This window comes from Dendropsophus ebraccatus, chromosome 3 (genome assembly GCF_027789765.1).
Source record: "Dendropsophus ebraccatus isolate aDenEbr1 chromosome 3, aDenEbr1.pat, whole genome shotgun sequence".
Lineage (NCBI taxonomy): Eukaryota > Metazoa > Chordata > Amphibia > Anura > Hylidae > Dendropsophus > Dendropsophus ebraccatus.
The window spans coordinates 143,290,092-143,317,071 of record NC_091456.1 but is presented as its reverse complement, the minus strand read 5'-3'; the positions used below and the strand labels follow the sequence as shown (position 1 = coordinate 143,317,071).

The 26,980-nt window shown below is 41.6% G+C and overlaps 1 protein-coding gene across 3 annotated transcripts in view; it reads left to right on the top strand.

Annotated features, from left to right (window-relative positions):
- MSH3 (mutS homolog 3) overlaps nt 1-26,980 on the top strand; it is a 103,879-nt gene that overhangs the window by 36,133 nt on the left and 40,766 nt on the right. For all 3 annotated transcript variants that reach the window (XM_069962845.1, XM_069962846.1, XM_069962844.1), the window contains exons 10-13: nt 12,720-12,846; nt 15,391-15,475; nt 16,475-16,584; nt 21,243-21,375. In XM_069962845.1, the coding sequence (XP_069818946.1) occupies nt 12,720-12,846; nt 15,391-15,475; nt 16,475-16,584; nt 21,243-21,375 (455 nt within the window). The remainder of the gene's footprint in view (nt 1-12,719; nt 12,847-15,390; nt 15,476-16,474; nt 16,585-21,242; nt 21,376-26,980) is intronic.

Below are 26,980 nucleotides of genomic sequence, written 5' to 3'. Positions count from 1 at the left end.
CCCCAACAGTGCAAAGAGTCTGATATCAGAGAAACAAGATGTTAGCATATAAAGCTCTTTCAGCCAATAATCGTCCCTTGTAAAAGTGTCAGCGATTAGCCGAGGAGCAGGAAAACACCCGATCCTTGGCTGATCACATCTTTTGAGCAGCAACCATTGTCTACCTGCCTCACATCTCCCTGTGTAAACAGGGGATGTGTGGCCTGTAGCAATGAATTGAAATGACCGCTCAAACGATACAGGGATCATTTGTGTGACCCAGCTGCTCGTGTGAAGGCACTGCAAGCGAGACACGGACGGCCGAAGAGAGAGGAGTCTAAAAAGGCCCTAAGAGTCTATAGCCTGTACACTGCTAATTCCCCCTTCCCTCAGGAGAGCGGAAAAAAAGATGATAAAGATTGAAGTACAGCCCCTTTATTCTAGTGATCAGTGGGGGTCTCAAAACCTGTATCGCTATCGATCAGAACGTCTTACAAGCCCCCCCTTACATGAAAAGTGTTGTAAATGATTGTAACCTTTACATTAAATATTGTATCATCATACTTTTCTTAAACCCAATGAGCAAAATCCTGGCACTGCTCTGTCTCACAATATGCTGCAATAGTCTGAGAGAGTGAGGAGTAACCAATGGCGGGGTATATATTGGCAAATTACCGGTGTCAATGGCGGTGCTCAGTCTCTTGTAAGGCAAATAATATACAGGATGTAACATAGAATGACATGAGGCGGCACTCACCAAGTCAGCTGTCAGCTGTTTATTGCAATATCACCGGTAACAAAATGCAATGGATACACACAGTGAACGAGCAGGGGCGTTCCAATGGGCTATACCCTGTTTCACGCTATACACGCATCATCTGGCCTGTTGTCCAACAGGCCAGATGATGCATTTTGTTACCGGTGATATTGCAATAAACAGCTGACAGCTGACTTGGTGAGTGCCGCTTTGTCATTCTACGTTACATCCTATACTTTACTTAAACACTGTATTTGATGCATCTTGAGATTTTGAGGTTAAAAATGAGAAGTTTAAGAACCAGTTGTAAATGGAAGGGGATGGAGATATAATGTTCTAAGAGAAATATTACTTATATTTATATTAATATTTCTTATGGTTATGAACAGCTAATGTGACCTTAAAGGGGTACTCTGGAGACTGAAAAAAATAATTTTGTAATTTTTTTGCTAATACATTGTTTTAATAAAGTTATTACTTAGTAATATAAAATAAATGTATAGTTTTAATTTACATATATACTCCTGTTGACTGAAATGTATAGTTTTTAATTAACATATACACTTCCATTGACTTGCGGCAGTAAGGGATAACATAGCCACTCTATTGCCATGAACATTTGTGTCAGGGACTGCAGTACTACCTAAGCCTTGTAATTCCTGATCCCCTGATAGCGGTTCTAGCACAGCGAGTGGTGACAGCAATTACAACTTGATGTACAGAGGCTGCCGCACACAGCGATCCTGTTAGGCAGCCTCCCCCATGTACTGTATATAAGACTATACAGTACATGGGAAGAAGGGGACCCTGCTCTGTATAGAGCTGTTTGGCAGAGTAGGGAATTGCCCCTTATTGCTGCCGCTAAGCTAAAGTATATATGTAAATTAAAAAAAAACTATATTTAAAAAAAAATAAATTTATGACAAAGCAATATTCTTTATTAAAGCAATGTATTAGAAATTTTCAGTTTACAGAGTACCCCTGACCACCACTGAAGGAAGTGGCAGTGAGCCCACCATGTTGGCATTGGTTGAGATGTGCAGCATTTTGAGGCCTGCAGCAATATAAGTCTGTAGCACGATTTGTGGTAGGGGATTTTATGTGAATTATTTATTAAAATATTAATAATACTGTGCAAAATAATTAGGCAGGTGTAAAAAAAAATGTTATTAGGCCGAACGGCTCTAGCATCAGGCAGGGAGGGAGGGTCACACACATGATTACTGGATAGTTTGTGGGGCCCTTGGTGGCTATCATTTGTCTTTCCCATGTCCCCCTAATACAGGCACTGGTGTGGTTAAAGCGAAGTTCCTTGAATGTGCTGTCTCGACATTGCTTCTTTGCATTGATATACTTACCTGGGTCCGGTGAAATTATCACCCACCCATTACCTATTTGTGGTGCTGCTGGGACTTGTAGTTCTTCATGCCAATACTTTGGGAGATATGTTGCTGATGGCCTAGTAATTTTTTTGTGGGTCGAAATAGCCTGATTAGCCGATAGATAAGTGTTTGAGTGTTAGTCAGCTGATCTTTGGCCCTAATACATAGGGTTATTGATCCTGTACAGCCAATAATTGCCTGGTGGAATTGGTCCCTAATAGCTAAAACTGTTATTTTCAGTTCTCCCAAAAACAGTTGCATTGTTTTTAGGTACTAGAGATGAGCAAACATGACGAAAATTCGGGTTTGCACGAACTTAAACGTTTACCTTTGAGTTCTGTGGACATCAGTGTAGCATTTATGGAAATTCAAAAAACATATAAGAGCTATATACGCTCATGGTGGGAAATTGCAAGCCTTGAGACTTATGTGGAACAACAAATTGTCTATAGGGGTCTGAGGATTAATATTAAACCAAATTCACATACAGATGATACAGAGTTTATGAAGGGGTGGGCCAAGTTGATGACAGAGAATTCAATACGGATGCTAAAATACATGAGAAAACAGTATTTGCTAGAATAAGTACAAAACTTGAATCAGAACTCATCCAAGTACAATCATTTCAAACACATGCTGAATTCACTAATTTTGAATCCCGACTTCAAAAACATCTTGAGATTTTTCAATCTGATTTAAAAGAACGAAAGCACCGCAAATATATACGTGACAAAAGAGATTTCGACAGTGGAGAAATCTATCCTACTACACAAGCACAATATAAATATTACCAATCGGATCCTTCTTATTCTGAGTCTGATTATTCGGCTTCGGAAGAAGCAGGTCAACCTCAAATTCAACCGACTATACCTAATAAAAGACGTTATCAAACGAGGAAACAATCACATCCTAGACAAAGATACAATATTGTAACTAGACAACAATTTCAACAACAACAGCGACAAACACAATCACATCAACAATATCAACAGGTCCAACAATCGACTGTGACAATCCCGGGGGATACACAGTCAATCACTAATCCCCAACAAACATGTACCTCTGCCTCATTTACCTCTATGTCTCAACCTACCTCAGCACTACCAACTCAGCAGATCTCGACAAATTATGGAATGTTACCTGCAACAACCAATATGAACATGGCTCCACAATCTGCGACTTTTTCATAACTACCGGCACAACCACACCAACCTTTTTTAGGCATGTCAGTGGCCCAGTTGAGAGACCGGTCACGATGGGGTTACAATTACAGGGCATAGATAGCACTCACAAGAACACACCACGAATCCTGAATTTATCAAAGACAACATTCACAGATGAGGAAATGAAGCTTCTGGAAAAAGGGCTGTCATTTACACCAACACCAAGTTATGATACATTCACTTGGGTGAAGGACGTGCACTTGTTTGCACGGAAACTTGTCCTACATAAATTCTACAAAAATAGACAGACCCAAGACTTTACAATAACTAGATTGGAACGTGAAGCAATTTCATCCCTAATAGACCTACAAACAGAGGGAGAAACTGGCATTCGAGTATTCGAAGCCCCAGCGTCCTCATTGAAACCCCGGTCTCAATTCACTCCGTTATTAGCAACATGCCATACAATAGACAGATTTGTCCATTTGGTATGCAATGACCTAGAACAAATTAAGTGTAAAATCAAAGATCAAAATTCTAATCTGACTTCAAGAGAAAGAGGTATTCTCAATAAAAATTCTAAAAAAGAGAACATTGTGATCAAACCCTTGGATAAGGGGGGGAATCTTGTTATCCAGAACGAATCTGATTACAAAGCTATGGTGATGGAGCTCTTACAAGATACTAGAACATACACAATACTTAAAAATGATCCTACTAAACTGTATCTGGGTGAACTAAAAAAGATACTACAGGAAGCCAAATCTGCAGAATTGATTACAGAGAGCGAGTACAAAGTGATGTTCAATGCCTCGCCGACAATAGCGACATTTTATGCCCTGCCCAAAATACATAAAGAGAGAACACCAATACCGGGTAGACCGATTGTATCAGGCAATTCCAGTTTAACGGAGGGCATTAGTAAATATGTCGACGAGGTTTTGTTTCCATTTGTCGAGACTCTTCCGTCTTTTCTTAAAGATACGAAGGAGACTGTAAGAAAATTACAAGAAATCACAGTTTCGACAAACATTAAAATTGCATCCCTGGATGTTGAAGCGTTATATACAAGCATCCAGCACGATTTAGGTGTCCAAGCGGTGGAACATTTTCTGAAAACTAGAGGCACATCATTTACAGCACACAATCAGTTCACCACCAGATTATTGACATTTCTACTCACTCACAACTATTTTACGTTTGATCACAAATTTTATTTACAGTCCACTGGCACGGCGATGGGCACAGCATGTGCACCTACTTACGCCAATCTCTTTTTAGGGTGGTGGGAATCTAAAATTGTTTTTGCTGATACACTGTCTCACTTCACCTGTCACATTTCTTTATGGGCCAGATATATAGATGATATCTTGATTTTGTGGGAAGGGGATATCGACACCTTTCACCTTTTCACCCAAGCACTCAATGATAATGACGTGGGCCTTCGATTTACTAGTGAGATCCATGAGAACCAAATAAACTTTTTGGACCTAACAATTAGAATACATCCTGAAGGAACAATCCAGACAGAGGTCTATAGGAAAAAAACATCCACTAATAACTTTCTCACGTGGACAAGTCATCATCCCACCCCGTTGAAAGCAGGTATTCCGATTGGACAATATTTACAAGCAAAACGTAACTGCTCAGACGAGGCCAGTTTTGAAAAGGAGAGTCTTGAATTGCTTAGAAGATTTACCGAACGGGGGTACCCCAAAAACGTACTACATAAGGCATATAATCGAGCAAAGAGGACCCCAAGAAATGAGCTTCTAAATTCAAATAGACAAAACAAAAAAACCGGCAAAGTTATACGATGCATAGGTACCTTCAATGTTGCACATAAAGAAGTTCGGGAGATTATGGAAAAGTTCTGGCCATTATTGACAGCGGACCCTGACCTCAGGGATGTAATTACACCTAATCCCAGCATAACATACCGGAGGGGGAGAAATTTAAAGGACTTGTTAGTCCAGAGTCATTTCAGGGCATCCGAGGAGGATGAGAAACAACGTAACCGTAATTGGATGACATCCACTATAAAGAGATCCCACCCTTGCGGCATGTGCACCTGCTGCCAATATCTACCCAGAACTAAAGAATTTATGAATCCGAAGGACAATAAGAAATATATCATTAAGGATTTTATTAATTGTCAAACATCAAACGTCATATATGCGATACAATGTCCTTATATAGGCAAAACAACACAACAGCTAAGAAAAAGATTGGGCTCACACATTAGTAATATCAAACACAACATCAAAACTAGTGTGGCACGATATGTCAATTCTACCCACCATGGTGACCCTAAATGCTTAAAAGTATGGGGCATTCAGACTGTAAGGAATGGTCCTAGAAAGGGAAACCTAGACCTAAAACTTCTGCAGACTGAGGCCCGATGGATCCACAAACTCGGCCCCCTGGCCCCCCATGGTCTTAATGAGGGGTTTGCCTTTGCTCCCTTTGTGTAATGAGGTGATTAATCTATATATACTTTATATGAAGAAGAGTAGCTCTTTTTTCCTGGGACAGCGAATTCATAGGTACTTACCGGGTAGAATATGTTGGGCGAAGCTTTTTCAGTCACGGAACCCAGGGTGGCCCATCAATGATCTTCCGTCTACATTCTCCCGTAAAAATACCTGATGAAATTGTCCTCCACTGAATGTAAACATCTAAGGATTAGCACCTTACTGTGGCCTTTGATCCCCTTAGAAGTTCATTCTTTATCAGGCAACTGTGCTAATGGACCACAAAGAGAAAACATCCGAAGTCCCGTCATGCGCTGAATGTTGAAACTAACTAAGTGCCCGCTCATGCGCACCAGAACATCAACACCACACACGTGGCGATGACGTCTTTTGTTTACTATCTCTTCCTTAAGTCTGAACGCATGCGCAGTAGATGTTTAGAGTTTGGGATGTCTTGAACTATCTTGACATGATAGAGACATTTCCCCCCAGTAGATTTGACAGCTATGACGCGCTCTCGAATCCTCCCATATGTCGAAACCTGATTGGGAGATACAACATGTGGTTTTGTTTACAGTGCTAGCCTATTGGCAGATATACAAAATCGCTGTCCTGCCTTCACCCTCGCTCTGGAAATCGTCTCCCTTTAAAAGGGTAAAAAGTCTCTTCCTTGAGTGCTTGCGCCATTCTCTTTGAAAAAGCTGACGAGGTGTCATCGAAACATGTTAGACCTTATGTGATGGCAGAAAGAAAGTATTTTAGTTATGTGTAGAGCGACTCTAGCTAGTATGGGGGGGGGGGTCCTTAAGACTTTGTAGTCGTTAGCCGTAGATCGCTAGCTAGCGAGCAGTGTCTGTTACCTTTCTGAACAGTGTGTCTTGAGCTTTATCACTGATCTAGTGTGTTTTGAAAATTTGACAATACCTGTCTAGTACTTGTGGCCAAAGTACTTCTATGGTAAAACCAGACCTGACTACCGGCTCCTGCAGTACAACCCTAGAGATTGCACAATTGTGAATCCCAATATAGCCCAATATCTGGATAATTACATTAGTCGACTCACACATATTTTAAAACACTTTTTCACTGGTGTAATGTATAACTGAGCACTATTTTTGTACATAGTAAAATTAATAAAAGTTAAGTTTTAAAACCCCCAAGGTTAATATAGGCATCTGGAGCTTGTCTCCACTTCTCTCCGAACTTAAACGTTCGGCATTTGAATCCCACTTCCTGGAGAAGTTGGAGGCAGCCCAAAGACCTGCATCCTCCTACTTCAGGCCGCAGGATTCAAATGCCGATCACTCGAGTTTGTGCAGATCCGAACAAGTTCGCTCATCTCTAGTGCTTTATAAATAAAAGTGTTTTTGGGAGAACAGAAAGTTACAGATTTAGCTTGCAGAGTAGAAATCTCCAGAAAAATATCAACTTTCCATTCTGCTTGTCTCATTCCTATGATGTAGGCCTACCGCTTGCTGGAGAAGTAATATTCACATGAATACTTTTACAAAGATGTAACATATTCAATTAGCATTACAATCCTTGTTTCTGAATTGATTTTGTCCTTGGATGGGAATTTTTAATATTCTTTGACTTAACCTGTGCCAGCGTTTCACAAAGGAAAACAAAGACCTTCTTTCTACTTATTCTGTTAAAGTCAATGGAGTTATTAAACTTGACTTCCGGAGTATGTATAGCAAGGAGAGTTATCCATGCCAGGATGTAGATATTGTTAGCCAAAAAACACTTCCTCCCCAACCCTCCCCTATATTATTATGTTTACAACATTGATCCTAGTAACTTGTATGTGTCAGTGAATTCATAAGCCAAGGAATTGCACGTGTAGTTTTTGTGGCAGTTTTCAAACACTGTGAACCTAAAAAAAAGGAAAAGCATAAAGGAAAGACTGATACATCTCTGTTTTTTATCTAGCGTTTGGCTCTGAAACGGTCATAGAGACTGCACGTTTCATACAGCCTTAGAGAGAAGGCTTGCTTTACACCTACTATATATTTGCAAGAAGTAGAGAACAGGAGGAGTTACGCACAACTCCAAGATCAGACTACGCATGCTTTGTTTGTAGTCTGTTACCAGGGAGACACATAATGTACATTGGAGCTGTAGACACAATGCATTCAAGCAAACAGGTGTGAATACACACATGTATGCAAGTGTTTAATGCATATTCTGTTCATCCATATACCAAAAAACAGGAAATGTTCATGTGGATATTAACTGCTGCCAAACTACTCCCTCCCAGCTCACCCTCTTAGCTGTTGAATGGGTCTAATTTGACCCAGTTTGCACAAAGGTGTTTATCCCCATCTTACGATAGGCCAAAAATTTTTTGTTTGTAGGCAAACCCTTTAAAGTGTCTTTGTCCTTCAAACTTTTAAAACCTAAATAAACAGTAGATGTGAAATAAAGCAAGTTTGCAATTTACATTCTTTTTTTTTTTTTTGTTATCATGAAAAACACAGCACTTCCTGTGTTCTGACCTTTTTTTTCCCAAAGAGTCTAAACACAGGAAGTCCAATGTTTCCCAGGCCATTTGAGCGCTCACAGAGAGAAGGCAGTCATGTGATTGATGGACACATTGAGCTGTGACTATCTGTACTGGTTGGACTTCATGTGTTTACTCTTTTATTCATCCAGCACAAGAGTAAAAAGCTTCAGGAGACTGGACCTGGATTGGAAGTTCAGCTTTGTTTTACAGCATGATAACTAAAAAAAAATAACTTTGCAAACTTGCTTTAAATCACATCTATTGTTAATTTAGATTTTTAAACTTTAAGTTTTATGGGGGGAGATTTATCAAACACGGTGTAAAGTGAAACTGTCTCAGTTGCCCCTACCAACCAATCAGATTCCACCTTTCATTCCTCTTAGACTCTTTAAAAAATGAATGGTGGAATCTGGTTGCTAGGGGCAACGAAGACAATTTTTATTTAAGATAAATCTCCCCTTATGTTTCTACTGCTAGTGTTGTATTAGTTTTATAAATTGTGTTTATTCCGATGGGAATTTTGGTGTTTTTCTGTTTTGTAGACTGTGTGCAGCTTTACTATGTAGTCTTGAATATAAATATTAATAAATCCCTTTAAGTTCATGTTTTGTGAAAGACCAAAAAGTTATATGGAAATAATGGCTTTTATCTGACACGCTATTGAGGCTCAGCTTGTGTCTTTCAATTCACCACGGCATCATGTAGGGATTGCTTTGATGTGCACCAGTAGATTGCAGCTTTTAGTGTACTTTATATAGCTGCAGAGTATAGAATGTGCCAGTAGATATAGCTACACGTCTGTATATTTTATGTTTTTTTAAAACCAAGTATACAATTTAGACGATACTTGATTTTGTATGTTCTAGTTATCTAATACATATATTTTTGCATTGCCTTGTAACTATGGGTTCGCTATGGAGCACTAATGAATGTGATTTGGTCAAAGCTTTCACTGACACCCCCCCCCCCCCCATGTATATACCATACTGTCTCTGCTCAGACCTCGCTTTGCTTTTTTAGTAAAACAGTGCCCATTATGTGACATGTCGTCCTTTGAATATCACATCATTATGAATGGAACTGCATCGCCCCTCCGCATAATTAAACTCAGTCACAATTAAGATGTCTATTTGTACGGAAGGAAAACCCACCAGGACACCAGCACTGGCAACAATGGATATATATGGGTTTGTACTTATTTTTAAAGAGTATCTGTCACCACTCTTGGACTGTCTGTTTTAGCAAATACATGAGCTTATTGCTCTGTATGTGCTGTTCTTCTGTCACTAGTGCATAATCCACTGGGTGTTACCAGTTGGAGGCCTGCTCTGTATAGTGCTATGTGCAGCGTTTTGAGGATCAGGGGATCAGGAAATGCAGAGCTTAGGCAACCCTGCAGTTCCCGACCCAAACCTTGGTAGTTACAATTCTTCATTGCTTATTATCAGTGCTGCTCAGGCAATACGCTGACAGGCTAGGTTCACACAGCATCTTTTTTTTGCCGTTTGATGGCTGTCTTTTCAGACGTCCATCATTTTGAATCCAAGTAACATGTGTTGTTTTCAAATGAAGTCCATGATTTAAAAATAACGGGCATTATTTGGACTCAAAATGACGTGCGGACAAAAAAAACATGGTGTGTGAACGTCACCCCACACGCTGACGTCTCTATTGGAGTTTATTTAACATACTGTACATGACTCACCTTCCGTCTATATATTGTAACCTTGCATAAGAACAATGAAGCACTTTGCCCCTCTGCCATTTTGTCTCGCATCCCCTCCTGATAGTGTGTAAGCTCATGCATGCGAGCAGGGCCCTCACTCCTGGATAATTATATGTATCTCTCTGTAATGTCTATTTTTTGTCTATGTATGTACCCACAGAATTTTAAAGTGCTGCGGAATCTGTTGGCGCTATATAAATAAAAATTATTATTATTATTATTGCACAGACACTTTGATTCGATATTGGACTGATCATACTTACCTTATATATTCAAATATATGTGTCAATGAATGGGGGCTTTGCTTTCTCTGTGCTCTCTGTCTCCTCCTTCTTGTGTGTTTTTAAAGGGGTACTCCAGCAGGGGGGCACTTTTTCGCTGGGATCGGGGACGAGGTGGCTGAGGGAAAAGACGTCCACTCACCTCCCAGGTTCCAGCGGCGGGTCCCGCATCGCGGCGCTCTGGTGCCCGGTTCCCGGCTGCTTCCTGGTGTTTGACGCGGGTCCCAGCAAAATGTGTTTTCTGATATACAATGGTTTTACTTTTTGTTGGTAGCAGCAAAGGGGCTATGTTGGGCCATGTGTATATATAAATTAAAAAAAAAAAAAAAAACAACAACAACTATACATTTAATTTGACTACAATTCTATTACAAAGTAATATAACTCTATTAAAGCAGTGTGTTTTGGTCTCTGGAGTACCCCTTTAATTAGTTCCAAGTTTTCGAATTGCTATGGCATAGCTACTAGAAGTCATCTTTTCTTTTCTGATATACCGGGTGACACGCCAGTATTTTGAGCTTGGTTGCTTTGAATTATAGCTCTGTACTAGAAGTTTCTGATGCCGCTGTAAGATGTGCAGGGAAATGGATCTTAATGTATTATTTATCTATTGACTTGGGAATAAAGACTGTATATTCACACTAAAGGTTGGTTTGACTGTCTGCATCAGTCACCAATAAAAAGTGCAAAAGCCATAAAGAAAATATCACTTTGTAATACCATTTTTAGTAGTTTTGTTTCAAGCTGAGATGCACAGCCTTTGTGGTCTGGGGGCCGCATTCTAGATTATACTACTTGCAAAATCTTCAGTGGGACTTTGGATAAAACTGATTGTGTTCAGCCCATTTCAAGGCACGCCCTAGGGTAACAAGGAATATAATCACGGTGTCATGTAGCAACAATTTATGCATAAAATAGTGCTCTCCATAACAGAGATAGCTGCAGTGTTCCCAAGTAATGCCAACAATCTCACTTTCCCTGGCTAATTTCATCAACCAAAGTGTTTTTCATTGATACTTAAAAACATTGTTGGCAAAAGACCACCTAGTCCATCTAGTCTGCCCTTTTAGTATTTACTTTCTCATTATCTTATGATATATATGTTTATCCCAGGCAGGTTTAAATTAAATTATTGTAAATTTACCCACCACATCTGCTGGAAGCTTGTGCCAAGCATCTACTACTCTTTCAGTAAAGTAATATGGTATTTTCCTTGCTTGCACTGCTCTTCTATGGAATAGCAGGATTTGGGGGCCCTCTACTGCCTCACATGGATCCACCAGGTAGTGCACTAATCAGTGTAGAGAAGAGTGAGCAGAGTTTCTGTCAAATGTCAAGCATGTTTGTATCCTGTAGGCTGCACAAGATGAACATATGGTGATCATAGACCAATTGGTTGTGCAACCTTTAACACAATAGAATAATGAGAGATTTAAAAAGCAAATGCCTCGTTTAAATAAGATGACAATGATTGTAATAACAATAGAAATAAATGAACTTTGGGACAAATGGAAGCTAAATGACTCTTCATGTAACGGAGATGCAACAATTACAACCAAAAACTTTGCAGCATCCGTAAAGCTGCGATCAAGCGACACATGCACATTTTCAGTATAGATTCTGCACGTATTCTGGACCAAGATCCATGTGGATTTTTCTTAATTATAAAAAAAAAATGACATCCCATTATCTTTAATGAGAATCTTCACCATGGTTTACAGTATATGGCAAGGACATTTCTTGTGCAAATTTTAAAAAATTGTTTGCGTAGAAGAGAAAAAGTCGTTTCTATGCAAGATTCTGCACAAAAACAAGTGCGATTTCCATGGTGAAAAAAAAACCTATTGTATGGCCCTGATCTGTATCCAAAACTGCAGCATTTAGAGTGGAAATCTGCTTCAGAGATGCGAGGGCATGCCCTTGGATTTCTGACTTGAATAAGCGGCTCAGCTCTGATAATGATACCCTATTTCTCAGAAAATAAGCCCTACCCTGGAAATAAGCCCTAGTTCCGAGTCCCGAGTGTTTTCTTTTCAGTCTGACACGGTGCTCTTTGATGACATCTCTGGCCAAAATAGGAACTGTCCAGAGCAGGAGAGTTTTTCTATGGGGATTCATAGAGAACCGAGACAGAGTTCCTGTCTCGGCCAGAGATGTCAGCAGAGAGCACTGTGTCAGACTGAAAATAAAACATTTTCTGCATGACATACAGAAGCTAATAAGTATTGAAAGACTGTATTGAAGTATTGAAAGTATTTTAATAGAAGTAAATTAGAAATCTATATAACTTTCTGACACCAGTTGATTTGAAAGAAAAAGATTTTCACTGCATAACCCCTTTAAGTTTCAGGGTTTTGTCTCACTGATAAATAAATGAAATTTATGCTGTTATAATAAATCATTGATTCTGGGTTTTTTTTATACTAATCCTAATTCTTTCAAATCTCCTAGATGTATCTGCAAGTTCTCAAAAGTTAATGCAAGTCCTGCAACTAGACAGGCTGGTGATGTGTTCTTTGGCGGCACTTATTACATATTTAAAAGAATTTTGCCTGGAAAGGATACTCCATAATCCAAGGTTAGTGCTGTACCTATTACTTGTCAGTCTTTCACAAGGACATCATGTGTGCAGTTAGGCACCCTTATATACTGTACTCTTAGGGCCCTATTTCACAGGACGATTATCGTTCGCATAATAGTTAACGATAAATGATTTCAAATAACCGCTATTGCGAACTGCCTGAAATCGTTCACCCATTTACATAGAACGCTAATTGTTACTTATGATCGTTCTTGCGGTCGTCTTGTCGTCGCTATTGCGTTCGTTGCTACTGCGAACGACCAAACGATGTCTTATTCATTGCGAACGTTTTGCAAACGAGCAACGATAAAAATAGGTCCAGGTCTTATTAAACGATCAACGATTTCTCGTTCCTCGTTTAATCGTTAACTGCTATTCAACCGAAAGATTATCGTTTAGATCCGAACAATGTAACAATAATTCGAATGATAATTGTCCCGTGGAATAGGGCCCTAAGTCATAGAGGTAGAAGGCATTGTTCTAAGATGGTGTTAACAAAACTAAATGAATCAGGGTGTCGCCCGTGAGTTTCTCTGGATTAGCAGCTCTGCCAGGTATCAAGAAATCAATTTTCACCTCTCTGCAGAGTGAATTTCACTCGGGGAATGACATTCACTTCTGACTATCATGTTTCATGCTCAGCAGAGAGTCCTTGCAGTGGCACAAAGAGATATGTATAGCTCTGTGTGGCAGGACTATACACGAGTCATGCCGAGTGGTCCCTGGCAACTTCTCCTCACCCCGCCAGCCTTGATCTCACTTCCTGTTTAGGGAACAGGAAGAGATCAATGAGAACTAATGAGGTTAGTTGGGGAAAAATGAAAAGCAGTATGAGAAAATATTACTTTACTGAAAGAGTAGTAGATGCTTGGAACAAACTTCCAGCAGATGTGGTAGGTAAATCTACAATAACTGAATGTAAACCTGCCTGGAATAAACATATATCTAACCTAAGATAATAAGAAGGGAAGTACTAAGAGGGCAGAATAGATGAACCAGGTGGTCTTTTTGTTATTAATCTTCTATGTTTTTATGCTTATGGGGTAGTGGGGCGTAAAACAATTATTTACTAAAGAACACACATTACAAAGTTATACAACTGTGTAATGTATGTTATGTATGTGAAAGGCCCCCTTCCCCGTGTTCCCCCCCCCCACGCTAGACCCAGAAGTGTAGTGCTCTATACTCACCTGATTCGTGTCGACCCCCGTCTGCCATCTTGTGGCAATGATGTCACCTTCGAGAGGCCGGCCGAACCGCTCCGACGGTCCCTCGTGCCGGCCCCCCTCTGCCGCATCATCAGCTGCTCAGCCGCGATTGGCTGAGCATAACTGTGCTTAGCCAATCGCGGCTGAGCAACTGATGACGCCGCAGAGGGGGGGGCCGGCATAAAGGAGGGCTGGTGCGGTCTGGCCGGCCTCCCGAAGATGACATCATTGCCACAAGATGGCGGATGGGGGTCGACACGAATCAGGTGAGTATAGAGCACTACACTTCCAGGTCTATCATGGGTGGGGGGGAACACGGGGAAGGGGGTCATTCACTAACATAACATACATTACAAAGTTGTATAACTTTTTAATGTGTGTTATTTAGTGAATAATTGTTTAGCGCTGCACTAACCCTTTAATCAAGGCCAGAAGGGCAGGCAGAAGCCACCGGAAACTACCCTGGTGATTAATGCTTCAGACACCATAAAACTGATAACAGAATCCTTTTAATTCTGGAAAGCAGTAAAACAATAATGACCCAACAGAAAAGTACCCCACATCTCTCCTTCCTAGACTCTAATGAGAATCTTTAAAGGGGTTATCCAGTGCTACAAAAACATGGCCACTTTCTTCCAGAGACAGCCCCACTCTTGTCTCCAGTTTGGGTGCAGGTTTTGCTGCTCAGTTCCATTGAGCTTAATTGCAAACCGCACCTGAACTGGAAACAAGAGTTGTGTTGTCTCTGAAAAAAAGTGGCCATGTTTTTGTAGCACTGGATAACCCCTTTAAGGAGTTTGAGGGGGGCTTCCACTTTTAGCCTATTGTAGCCGCAAAAGGCTAAGTGCAAAACACTTTTTCTTGCAGACTTGTTAAAAGGGTAGTTCAGCAATATTTTTTCCTTTCAAATCAACTGGTGCTAGAAAGTGCCAGAGATTTGTAATGTAAAAAAAAAAATCTCAAGTTTTCCAGTACTTATCAGCTGTTTTATGCCCTGCAGGAAGTGGTGTATTCTCTCTAGTCTGATACAATATTCTGTGGTGCCACCTCTGTCCATGACAGAAACTGTTGAGAACAGTAGCAAATCTCCATAGAAAACTTCTCCTGCTCTTCAGACTGGAAAGAATATACCACTTCCTGCAGGACAAATAGCAACTGATAAGTACTGGAAGACTTGAATTTTTTTAGGTAGGTTACAAATCTCTGACACTTTCTAGCACCAGTTGATTTGAAAGATTTTTTATTTTTTTTTGCTGAAACCCCCCTTTAAAACAAAAGGAAGTCTATACAAAGCATTAAATGTGTATTTTTTTTTCTTGTTTTTTTGTTTTAGAAGGTTTATGCCAATGTCTAACTCAGTTGAATGCTTTAATATGAATGGGACGACTTTAAGGAATCTGGAAATCTTGCAAAATCAAGTAAGTGCAACCATGATCTGCAGACCAAAGGTCAAACTAGCACCAGTAATTTGTGAGACATACCCATCCCCAGGGCTTCCATCCTTCTATTATATCAGTAATTTAAAGAGATATTTTACAGTATGTTGGAAAATTATAGTGCAATACTGTGTAATTCTGGTTGTCAGAAGCACTTCTTATCTCCTTTATACATGTTTCTGGTTGCTTCTGTCTAACACACATTGACCTACATTTACTGAACATGTCAAATTCTTCGATTTCAGTTGCAATTCTGGATTTCAATTGCTTGATCCTTTTGTTCTTCGACGGATAAGCCACTGCCAGAAGTGTTTTACCTTTCCTTTACCTTTCATCTCTCTATTACAACACACGAATGCCTGACTGAAAAGAACGTCCATGTGTATGGAAGGATGGAAGAGAATGGCAGTCAGCTTACTGACTAGTCCTGAGAGTATTATACATGCATTACCATTGTCATAGCCAGATTCCACTGTTATGTATTGGTTCTGGTATTTTTCATCATTATTTAGGAACAAATAGATGCAGACATTCAGACAAAAATACTCTACATAGAGCACTATTGACATGATACAAATGAAGGGACCAAATGTAACATTTTAGGGTTAAAGCAGTAAAACGCTTAGGCTCCGTTCCCACTGAGCAAAGCTAGCGGAATTCCGCGACGGAATTGTCCGCCGCGGAATGCCGTTAGCCTCCCGCTCATAATGGGACTCTATGGGAGGCGCGCGCTCCTGCCCTGTCCGCGCTGAAGAATGAACATGTTCATTCTTCAGCGCGTATAGAGCAGCAGCGCGCGCCTCCCATAGACTCCCATTATGAGCGGGAGGCTAACGGCATTCCGCGGCGGACAATTCCGTTGCGGAATTCCGCTAGCTTTGCTCAGTGGGAACGGGGCCTTATAGTTTTATCACTAGTGTTGGCCCATGTATATATTTGTGACTTGATGACTGTAGCAATTTTTTTTTCTCTAAAATGCAGACAGACCAAAAGGTGAAGGGGAGCTTGATATGGGTCCTGGATCACACAAAAACCCCATTTGGCAAAAGGAAACTTAGACAATGGGTGACTCAACCACTTACTGATTCAAGGTAATTTTTATTTTTTTTGCCAGCCATAAAGTTTGTAGACCTGGTGTCCATGATATCCATACGAATGTTGGAAGATCCTGGTAACCATGGCCATGTTGGATTGATACCGCATCCCCATTCTGATCCATTTGGCTTGTTCACAGTACCGACTCGGCATAGTCATATCCTTGGATACCCAAATCTCTAAGGGCTAAATGGGTTTTGCGTGTGCCGGATCTGCATACATCATGATGGTACACTTATGAGGATCTTCATCCCCACTATTTGTTCTGCAGTTATTAATCCTGTGATGAATGGTTCCTGTTGTGTTCTCTTCCCTCACATACACTGCTAGATTACATATACCTGCCTGGTTTAGGATTGCTGCTAGGAGGAAAATATTCACTTCTAATTACTCCACAAAAAAGAGGTGTATACCTTGAAGGAGTGATATATCACTGGGCTTTAAAGCGGCGTACAGAGATCAGAGGTGAAAAATAGGTCACATTTTGTTGGATGACTTTTTCATTTTGAGGATTATTTAAGAATTGGACAGACAGTTCTACTTCAGATTAATAGAACTCCGGAGAAGCATATGTGAGGATGATTGCAGCAGATTAACTTTCCAAATAGTGATTGGGACTTTGTGCATTTGCATATTGTTATTTTCATAGTATTTGGCACTCTGTCCAAAAAGAAAGATCAGTTTTTCATTCCTATATACAATACCATACAATAATAATAATGATTATTTATATAGCCCCAATCCTGGAGCACTTTACAATTCTGAGAGTACATAAACCGACAGACATTACAGATTTCTAAATGACTTCCTAAAAAACTCAGGCCTATCAAAACTTATCCGCCTCTGTATTCCCCAATGGTAAAACATGTAAACGTTGCAGTCAGACACAGTGCTCACTGCTGCCACCTCTGTCTGTGTCAGGAACTACTGTCCAGAGCAGAAAAGGTTTATTATGTGGATTTGCCTCTTCTCTGTGGTCCCTGACACAGACAGAGGTGGCAGCAGGGAGCACTGTGTCTGACTGGAAACAACTACATGGCTTCCTCCTGGATATTCAGTAACTGATAAGTACTGCAAGGCTTGAGTTTTTATTTAAATAAAGTTACAAATCTGTAAAGAGTAGAGCGCAAGGTGATTTAACCCCTTCACATCGTTCCTGCTGCAGATGCCCTGTGTTCCTGACTGTGAAGGGGCTTTAATGTGTGCAGGGCTGTTTTAATGTGATCAACCCTGCACACATCACTGTTCCCAGACCCAGGCATATTGACAGGCAGCTGCTCTTAGAAGACGAGGAGGAACATTGCTTCAATTTTGACATCAGTGCATCACCTTCGGTCATGAATGGGGTTAAAAAAATCTCTGAACTACCCCTTTAGAAGTATTGCCATTCTGTCATTTTTAATGATTGACATAGCACCAAGCTCACAGATTGTCAATGGGGACAAATACTCATGTCTCCTATAGTAAAATAATTTTAGGACATTATATGTTTGTGCATCTGTGTGAAGGGGAAACACAGGATTCCAAAGAGGAGAGGGATTACCCTGGAGAATTTTTCCCACATCTAGGATTGAGCATAATCATACTGTTGCTCAGAAAATCCTGTTCCAATGTCTCTGTCTTGGGTGAAAAATGGGTTTGGGCTTCTTTACATAGAAAACCATATGACTATGTCAACTCACAAAGACCTGTTAGGGATATCTTCCACGCAATGAAGAAAGTATTCAACATTATAGAGAAAAAAACATGGAGCAAGACTTGGACATTTGACATGTTTCAGGCTAACACCCTTACCCATTTTGTGGGTTTGTAAAATCTGTGTCTCCTACTGTGGTTGTCACTTGCAGTAGGAAACATGCTCCCGAGCAGTGACCAAAGCCCGCACAGTAATACTGCAGTCAGACCATCAAACTGGTACAGTCATTGGCCATCGCATGTGGACATGGTTTCAGCTACATGAAGCAGCCACAGTGTGAGAACCTGTTGTAAAGTTTTCTACATGGTTTCCAAGGTTTTACATATGTAGTAGATTCTTTGAAACAAAACTATGGGGGAAAGGTATTAATAACCCGTAAAGCATTTGTTGGAACTACCTCAAAAACTAAAAGGGTAGCTTCACACGTACCGTATCGCTGCGTATTTAACGCTGTGTTTTTATCGTTGTGTTTTTATCGCTGCGTTTTTGGTGCGATTTTTACATGCGAGTTTTGATTTTCACATGAAAATCATGTGAAAATCAAAATGCACATGTAAAAATCGCACCAAAAACGCAGCGTTAAATACGCAGTGATACAGGGCTCCAGATGGCGACCAAAATGGTCGCCAATGCGACTGATATTTTGCAAATGGCGCCCAGATTTATTAATCTGGGCGCCATTTGCGACTGGCCCCGGCGGCGGCGTGCTGTTTCTTTAAGTCCGGTCCCCGGCTGATGCGCGGCTGCCGAGGGTGTCCCATCCTATCCCCGGCAGCGCGGCGCATCAGTGAGCTGCCTGGGGCCCTGACTTCCGGCACAGGAAGCGCACGTCAGAGACGCTTCCTGTGTCAGAAGTCACAGCCCCGGCGTACAGAGAGCTCACTGATGCGCCGCGCTGCCGGGGATAGGACGGGACACCCCCGGCAGCCGCGCATCAGCCGGGGACAGCGTCCGAAGAAGAAGAGGATCACCGGGGGAGCGGGTTGTCAGGTGAGTTTGTGTGTTTGTTTTTTTTTAAATACTGCTTAGCATAGAGGAAAGGGGGGGCATCTATAATGGGGGGAGAAGAGAGTGCCATCTATAATGGGGGGAAGAGAAGGGGGGGCATCTATAATGGGGGGAAGAGAAGGGGGGGCATCTATAATGGGGGGAGAAGAGGGGCCATCTTCAAGGGGGGGAGAGGGGGCTATCTATAAGGGGAGGGGGTATCTATAAGGGGGGGAGAAGAGGGGGCATCTATAATGGGGGGGAGGAGGGGGCATCTATAATGGGGGGGAGGAGGGGGCATCTATAATGGGGGTAGAGGGGGTCATCTATAAGGGGAGGGGGTATCTATAAGGGGGGGAGAAGAGGGGGCATCTATAATGGGGGGGAGAGGGGGCATCTATAATGGGGGGAGGAGGGGGCATCTATAATGGGGGGGAGGAGGGGGCATCTATAATGGGGGTAGAGGGGGTCATCTATAAGGGGAAGGGGTATCTATAAGGGGGGGAGAAGAGAGGGCATCTATAATGGGGGGGGAGGAGGGGGCATCTATAATGGGGGGAGGAGGGGGCATCTATAATGGGGGTAGAGGGGGTCATCTATAAGGGGAGGGGGCCATCTATAAGTGTAGGGCAAACTGGCTGCAGACACTGGGAGATAGATATATGCACAATTATTATTATCAGGGCCCCTCAGGTGTCTGTATTGTAGGGGGTCACTTGCATTAGTCACTAGGTGAGAGATATATCTATCTATATACACATCTTGTGGGGGGTCACTATGGCTGCAGTCATAAGTCTAGCTCAGTATGTATAGACTGTTGCAAGCTTTTAAAGGGAACCTGTCACCCCCGGTGCCGGGGTGACAGGCTCCCAACCCCCCGTTAGAACCCCCTATACTCACCTCATCGCGCCGGGTCCCGCTTCTGAAGATGGTCGGGTCACGGAGATCTCAGCCGCTGCAGCCCGGCGCGCACACTGAGAGATGAGTCCAACGCTCATAGAGAATGACGGAGCACTGGACTCTCCCGTCATTCTCTATGAGCGTTGGACTCATCTCTCAGTGTGCACGCCGGGCTGCAGCGGCTGAGATCTCCGTGACCCGACGCGATGAGGTGAGTATAGGGGGCTCTAACGGGGGGTTGGGAGCCTGTCACCCCGGCACGGGGGTCGACAGGTTCCCTTTAAGTTCAAGTTCAGAAGAGTAAGCCTCATTAAAAGGCTAGCCAAGTGAGGCTGAAGTACTGAGTCAGACTGGATATGGTTGTCAAGTTGCAAGTTTCCATGTTGAACATTTTCAAACTAAGAAAAGAAAGAATCTAAAGGAGGAGGAGGCTGCCGCGGCCTCTGCACACAGTAAGTCCCATTTAACATAACATTAATTTTACATGGTTTAAAATGTTGGCGACCAAATATTCTATTTGGCGCCTAAATTTTTCAGGTTAGGAGCCAATGGCTCCCAGGTAAATTTTTTAGTCTGGAGCCCTGTGATACGGTACGCGTGAAGGCACTCAAAGTGTGTTTTGTTGTCATCTGGTAACATTTGGATAAAAAAAAAAAAATAAGATGGAAAAATGAGAAAAGTATGAGCTAAAGATATTATGACCCAGTAGGAAAGTGAGACATTCCAACCAATCTCTTGAATAATGTGGGTCATTGTTGCAGCCAGTGATAACATGAGCGGGTATGTCCTGTGTGCCAGCATAAAAAACAGGAAGCAATTACAGCAGGGAATGAAACCATCAAAATGGTGCCAATGGTGGAAGGCGAGTATGTATTTTTTTTTTCAAATAATTATTTTCCTGAGGACTTTTAATGTAACATGTAAACATAAATTAATGTAACATGTAAACATATTTATATATATATATATATATATATATATATATATATATATGTGGTACACAACTGAATATACCTTCTTTGCTTCATGACACCACCCCTTTAAGTAAACTCGTGTGATTATTTTCCCCAGTGAAATCAATGCCCGGCTTGATGCGGTGTCTGAGATCCTTTCATCTGATAGCAACCTTCTCAGCCAAATTCATGGCTATCTCTGTAAGTTGCCAGACTTGGAAAGAGGGATTTCCAGCATTTATCATAAAAAGGTAAGACACGTGGGATTACATCTCATAACATTGCTGCCACACACAAAGGAAATTGGCACGTCAGCACTCTGGTTGTAGTATTTTGCCCCCAGGAGGACCATGTGGACAAAAGTGTCACCACTCCAGAATATACAGTGTCAGGTTAGAAACCGTTTTTAACAAATCAAGGCAAAGTATATTGTATCAGGGCTTCTGGGTGCTAGCCTATCATGAAAGAATGCAGAATATATAAATGTTAACCAATACTATGCTGAAGATAGAAGGGTGTTCATGCCTCAGCAAAATTTACTGTCAGAGTCGGCAACAGAAACTGATGTGCTAGACCATGGCTGCTGCATACAGGCTTCATTGACTGGAAAGGATGTAACACGCTGGGAATAAGAGCACGCTTCACCAGTTCACAGACATCCAAAGGAGTGAAAGTCTGACTTTCTAAATACATATATAAGTTCAGATAGACTGACAGCAGGGTTTTTTCAGCTGGATATCTGGAGTAAAAGTACAATTAAAGCTGACACTAAATTTTACTAAAGTGGTTGTGGAGGGGGAAATTGAAATAAAAATGCTTTTTTTTTAAATAGAATCTGCACCCCTCATGTCCACGGACTGTCTGTCAGTGAATTCCGGCCACAGAAAGACCTGTCAGTTCACACAGTGAAGCAAGTGGCTCCGGCCGCTTGCTTTACTGTGGGCTATGGGAAGCTCTGATGCGGGCGCGCGCTGATGCACCCCCGCATCAGAGCTCCGCGGCCGGAAAGATCACCCGGCCGGTACTTAAGTACCGGCCGGGATGATCCGGGCTGAGACCGGCCGTTCCGTGCCGGGGTCACGGAACGGCCGGATGTTCACAGCGTGTGAACATAGCCTTAAACAGTTTGGCAGTGTTGCATGTAAAAGAAATCGTCACCATCCTTTTCCTACTTTTGTTTTCCCTTCTGAGATTAATAGGGAAAAGGCACATCCACAATGTTTTATTCTAATAATAAATAGCATATTTCATGTTAGATTTATTGGGGTTCAACTGCTTGTACCTCCAGCAATCCCTAGGGTTTCAGGGTCTCCCACATACACATCCAAGCAGCAGGCATAGTGAAAAAGAAGTCCAGTTTAGTCAGAGATGAACAGCCATATGTGCTTGTGTCTGAATCTCCCTTAGGCTCGGTTCACACGTTGTAAGAGTGCGGCTGTATTTGCGGCTGTAATTGTGCGGCGGTATTTTTGGTGGTTCGTGTGTATGCTTGGAAGTATAGGATATGCGGCTGCACAGTGCACACTATGTATGAATCTACGGCCCTATCGTAAACGGACCCGTAAAAAATGAACAAGACCATTGTTTGCGGCTGAATATGCGGCCGTGGATTGACAGGCGGTCCGTACGGAGTACTTCAAAAATAGCCGGCAATGATGCCGAATGCCGATGCCTCTAATAGTTAATATATTAAATTAATCAAACACATTTTCTTTGTAATCAAGACACTTTCGTTGATCAATAATTTATTTCTAACGAATCCATCATTTTGCAATTAAATATACTGTTAAAAAAAATAGATATATAAATAAATGTATATTTATCTATATATTTATTTTTTGACAGTATATTGAATTGCACAATGATGGATTCGTTAGAAATAAATTATTGACCAACGAAACTGTATTTATTTCAACGAAAATGTGTTTTTTTAATTAAATATTAATTAGTACAGGAAGCTCTATAAGCCGTTAATTCATATGCCGGCAATAGAGCATTCTGTACTAATCATCACTTTACTTTAATGAAAACATCAAATGTTTCTTCTAATTATATTATGACAATAGCATTATTAGAAGAAACATTTAGAATTATATGTGCGCTCAGCTGATTGGCTGTTCGGCTGAGCGCACATATAATGAGCCGGTCCGCAGTACAGTGACTTCATTGTGCTGCGGACCAGCGAAGAGGACGCATCGGGGTGAGTATAGAGCTCTCCCCACCCCCTCCCCAGCACTGCACCCCTCCCAGCAAGGAAGGGGGGTCACTTAACCCCTTCCTTGCTGGGATGGGTGCAGTCTGACATCAGTCTGGCCCCCAGGGGGTTAAGGGGGATGCAATACATCCTCCCTTAACCCCTTGGGAGCCAGACTGTAAGCAGCGATCTGTAAAGATGCTGCATACTGTAAGGAGCACAACACCGCTCACAATGATGGGTGTTGTGCTCCTGTTTGTGTGTTTTTTGTGTGTTTCTCCCTTTTTGTTTTTCAGATATCGGTATCCTGGGGATTACGTCGGATTCCGTGGACTACGTCGATGACCAGCGTTTTTTTAATGTTTTTTTTAATAAAATGGTCAATGAGGGGTGTGGGGGTGTTTTTATTTGAATAAAAAAATTTGTAAACTTGTGTCTTGTCTTTATTTCTTTACTTTATAGACTTAGTAGTGGAAGCCGTCTAATAGACGGAATCCATTACTAAGTCGGGGCCTAGTGTTAGCCGGTATAAAATGGCTAACACTAACCCCCCATTATTACCCCAGTACCCAATGCCACCAGGGGTACTGGGAAGAGCCGGGTGCCAGTGGTCCCGGAGCGTCAAAATTGGCGCTCCTGGACCGGGCGGCAGCAGGCTGGGGAGGGCCTAAACCAATGGCTCTTCCCACCCTGGTGTTACCAGGCTGCTGTCGCTTGGTTTTTAACCCGGCTGGTTCTAAAAATAGGGGGGACCCTATGCGTTTTTTTTTTAAATAAATAATTAATTAAAAAAAAACGCATAGGGTCCCCCCTATTTTTATAACCAGCCGGGTTAAAAACCAAACGACAGCAGCCTGGTGACACCAGGGTGGGAAGAGCCATTGTTTTAGGCCCTCCCCAGCCTAAATCTTACCAGCCTGCTGCCGCCCGGTCCAGGAGCGCCAATTTTGACGCTCCGGGACCACTGGCACCCGGCTCTTCCCAGTACCCCTGGTGGCATTGGGTACTGGGGTAATAATAGCGGGTTAGTGTTAGTCATTTTATACCGGCTAACACTAGGCCCCAACTTAGTAATGGATTCCGTCTATTAGACGGCTTCCACTACTAAGTCTATAAAGTAAAGAAATAAAGACAAGACACAAGTTTACAAATTTTTTTATTCAAATAAAAACACCCCCACACCCCTCATTGACCATTTTATTAAAAAAACATTAAAAAACGCTGGTCATCGACGTAGTCCACGGAATCCGACGTAATCCCCAGGATACCGATATCTGAAAAACAAAAAGGGAGAAACACACAAAAAACACACAAACAGGAGCACAACACCCATCATTGTGAGCGGTGTTGTGCTCCTTACAGTATGCAGCATCTTTACAGATCGCTGCTTACAGTCTGACCCCCAAGGGGTTAAGGGAGGATGTATTGCATCCCCCTTAACCCCCTGGGGGCCAGACTGATGTCAGACTGCACCCATCCCAGCAAGGAAGGGGTTAAGTGACCCCCCCTTCCTTGCTGGGAGGGGTGCAGTGCTGGGGAGGGGGTGGGGAGAGCTCTATACTCACCCCGATGTGTCCTCTTCGCTGGTCCGCAGCACAATGAAGTCACTGTGCTGCGGACCGGCTCATTATATGTGCGCTGAGCCGATCAGCCAATCAGCTGAGCGCACATATAATTCTAAATGTTTCTTCTAATAATGCTATTGTCATAACATAATTAGAAGAAACATTTGATGTTTTCATTAAAGTTAAGTGATGATTAGTACAGAATGCTCTATTGCCGGCATATGAATTACCGGCTTATGGAGTTTCCTGTACTAATTAATATTTAATTAAGAAAACACATTTTCGTTTAAATAAATTCAGTTTCGTTGGTCAATAATTTAATTCTAACGAATCCATCATTGTGCAATTAAATATACTGTCAAAAAATAAATATATATATATATATATATAAATATACATTTATTTATATATATATTTATTTTAACAGTATATTTAATTGCAAAATGATAGAATCGTTTACATTTAATTATTGAACAATAAAAGGGACTTTATTAGACAGAAAATGTGTTTTATTAATTCAATATATTAACCATGAGACACATCGGCTATAGTGCAGAGGATCGCAAACCCCGGTAATAGCGATTCATGTAAACTGAGTTCCCTGCTTTCCCAGATGCATCCAGAGGTGTTTCCATCACTTTCTTAACATTTTATTTGTTATTTTTAGTTGAACCAGATTTCCAAGTAAATGACCGTATGTTTTGAGCCGCATGTCTATTTTTTCCCACGGCCGGAGTTTCACCCGCACATTTACAGCCGCATAAAAAATACAGCCGCACAGTTACAGCGTGTGAACCCAGCCTTATACTGTAAGGGTATGTGCACACTATGGAATTTGGATGGAAATTCAAAGCAGAGTCTACGGAATTTGGGCGGCGGCAGTCTCTGACTGAAGTTCCACTTGTCCCATAGACTCTGAAGCAAACAGCGGATTGAGCTTCAGAATATTGAGTCTATGAGACAAGCGGAACTTCAGTCAGAGACTGCCGCCGCCCAGATTCCGTAGTGTGCAAAAAACCTTAATGGAGAGTGTGATATGCAGACAACTCTTGGCTACCTCCTTGAGCTTGCTGATCATGTATTTATAACAGTATCTACAAGGAACCCATGCTTTCATGATTAGTGGAGACTATAGCCATTAGATCTCTACCATGCTAGGGTGTTTTTAGATCTTACACTAGTGAAGACGTTGTGACAACAAGAAAGCCTGGCCTGCTACGAGCTTCCAGACAACCTGCATCCTCTCAGCTGCAGCAGTAGGACTTAGGGCCCTATTACATGGTCCGATTATGGTGCGGAAAATCATTATATAGTTCAAATTTAAATAATAATCGTCCTATGTAATTGCAGGCAATCATTTGTTTGTTGTTGATCGTTCATTTAGATCTGACCCTAAAATCATTGTTAATCGTTTGCTAATTGTTCACTGTAAGGGCCCATTTACACAGAAAGATTAGCTGACAGATTATCTGCCAAAGATTTAAAGCCAAAGCCAGAAATAGACTATAAACAGAGATCAGGTCATAAAGGAAAGACTGAGATTTCTATTGCAGATTCTATTTACAATAGGTCATCAATATCCGATCATCAGAGCGCTAACAGCCGGCACCTTCACCGATCAACTGTTTGGCAGAGCTTCCTGGATGTATGCAGTGCACAGAACCAGAAACACCTGGCACCATTCATTGTGTAGTGGCTGTGCCAGCTTACCAAAGGGAATGGATGCTGACCTGTAGTAACCCAGCACAGCCACTACACAATGAATGGAGCCGTCTAGTTCTTTCTGTGTACATTGTGTACATCTGGGATTAGCAGCTCTGCTGAGCAACTGGGGTGCTGGGTGTCTGCACCCTATCATTCACATGTTGATGGTGTATCCTGAGGATAGTTTGTTAATCTATCCTTAATAATTAAGGTCTGTAAATGGCATAGTACTTTAATAGCATAGACCTTTTATTCAATGGATCCATTGTAAGCTACCATTTTATTATTAAAGAAATAGGAATATGATAAATGGAATCCTTTATTAGATGCATTAGATTTTACTCCATTGTTTATCAAGGGAATTTATTTGTAGGTCTTCATCTCATCCATAAA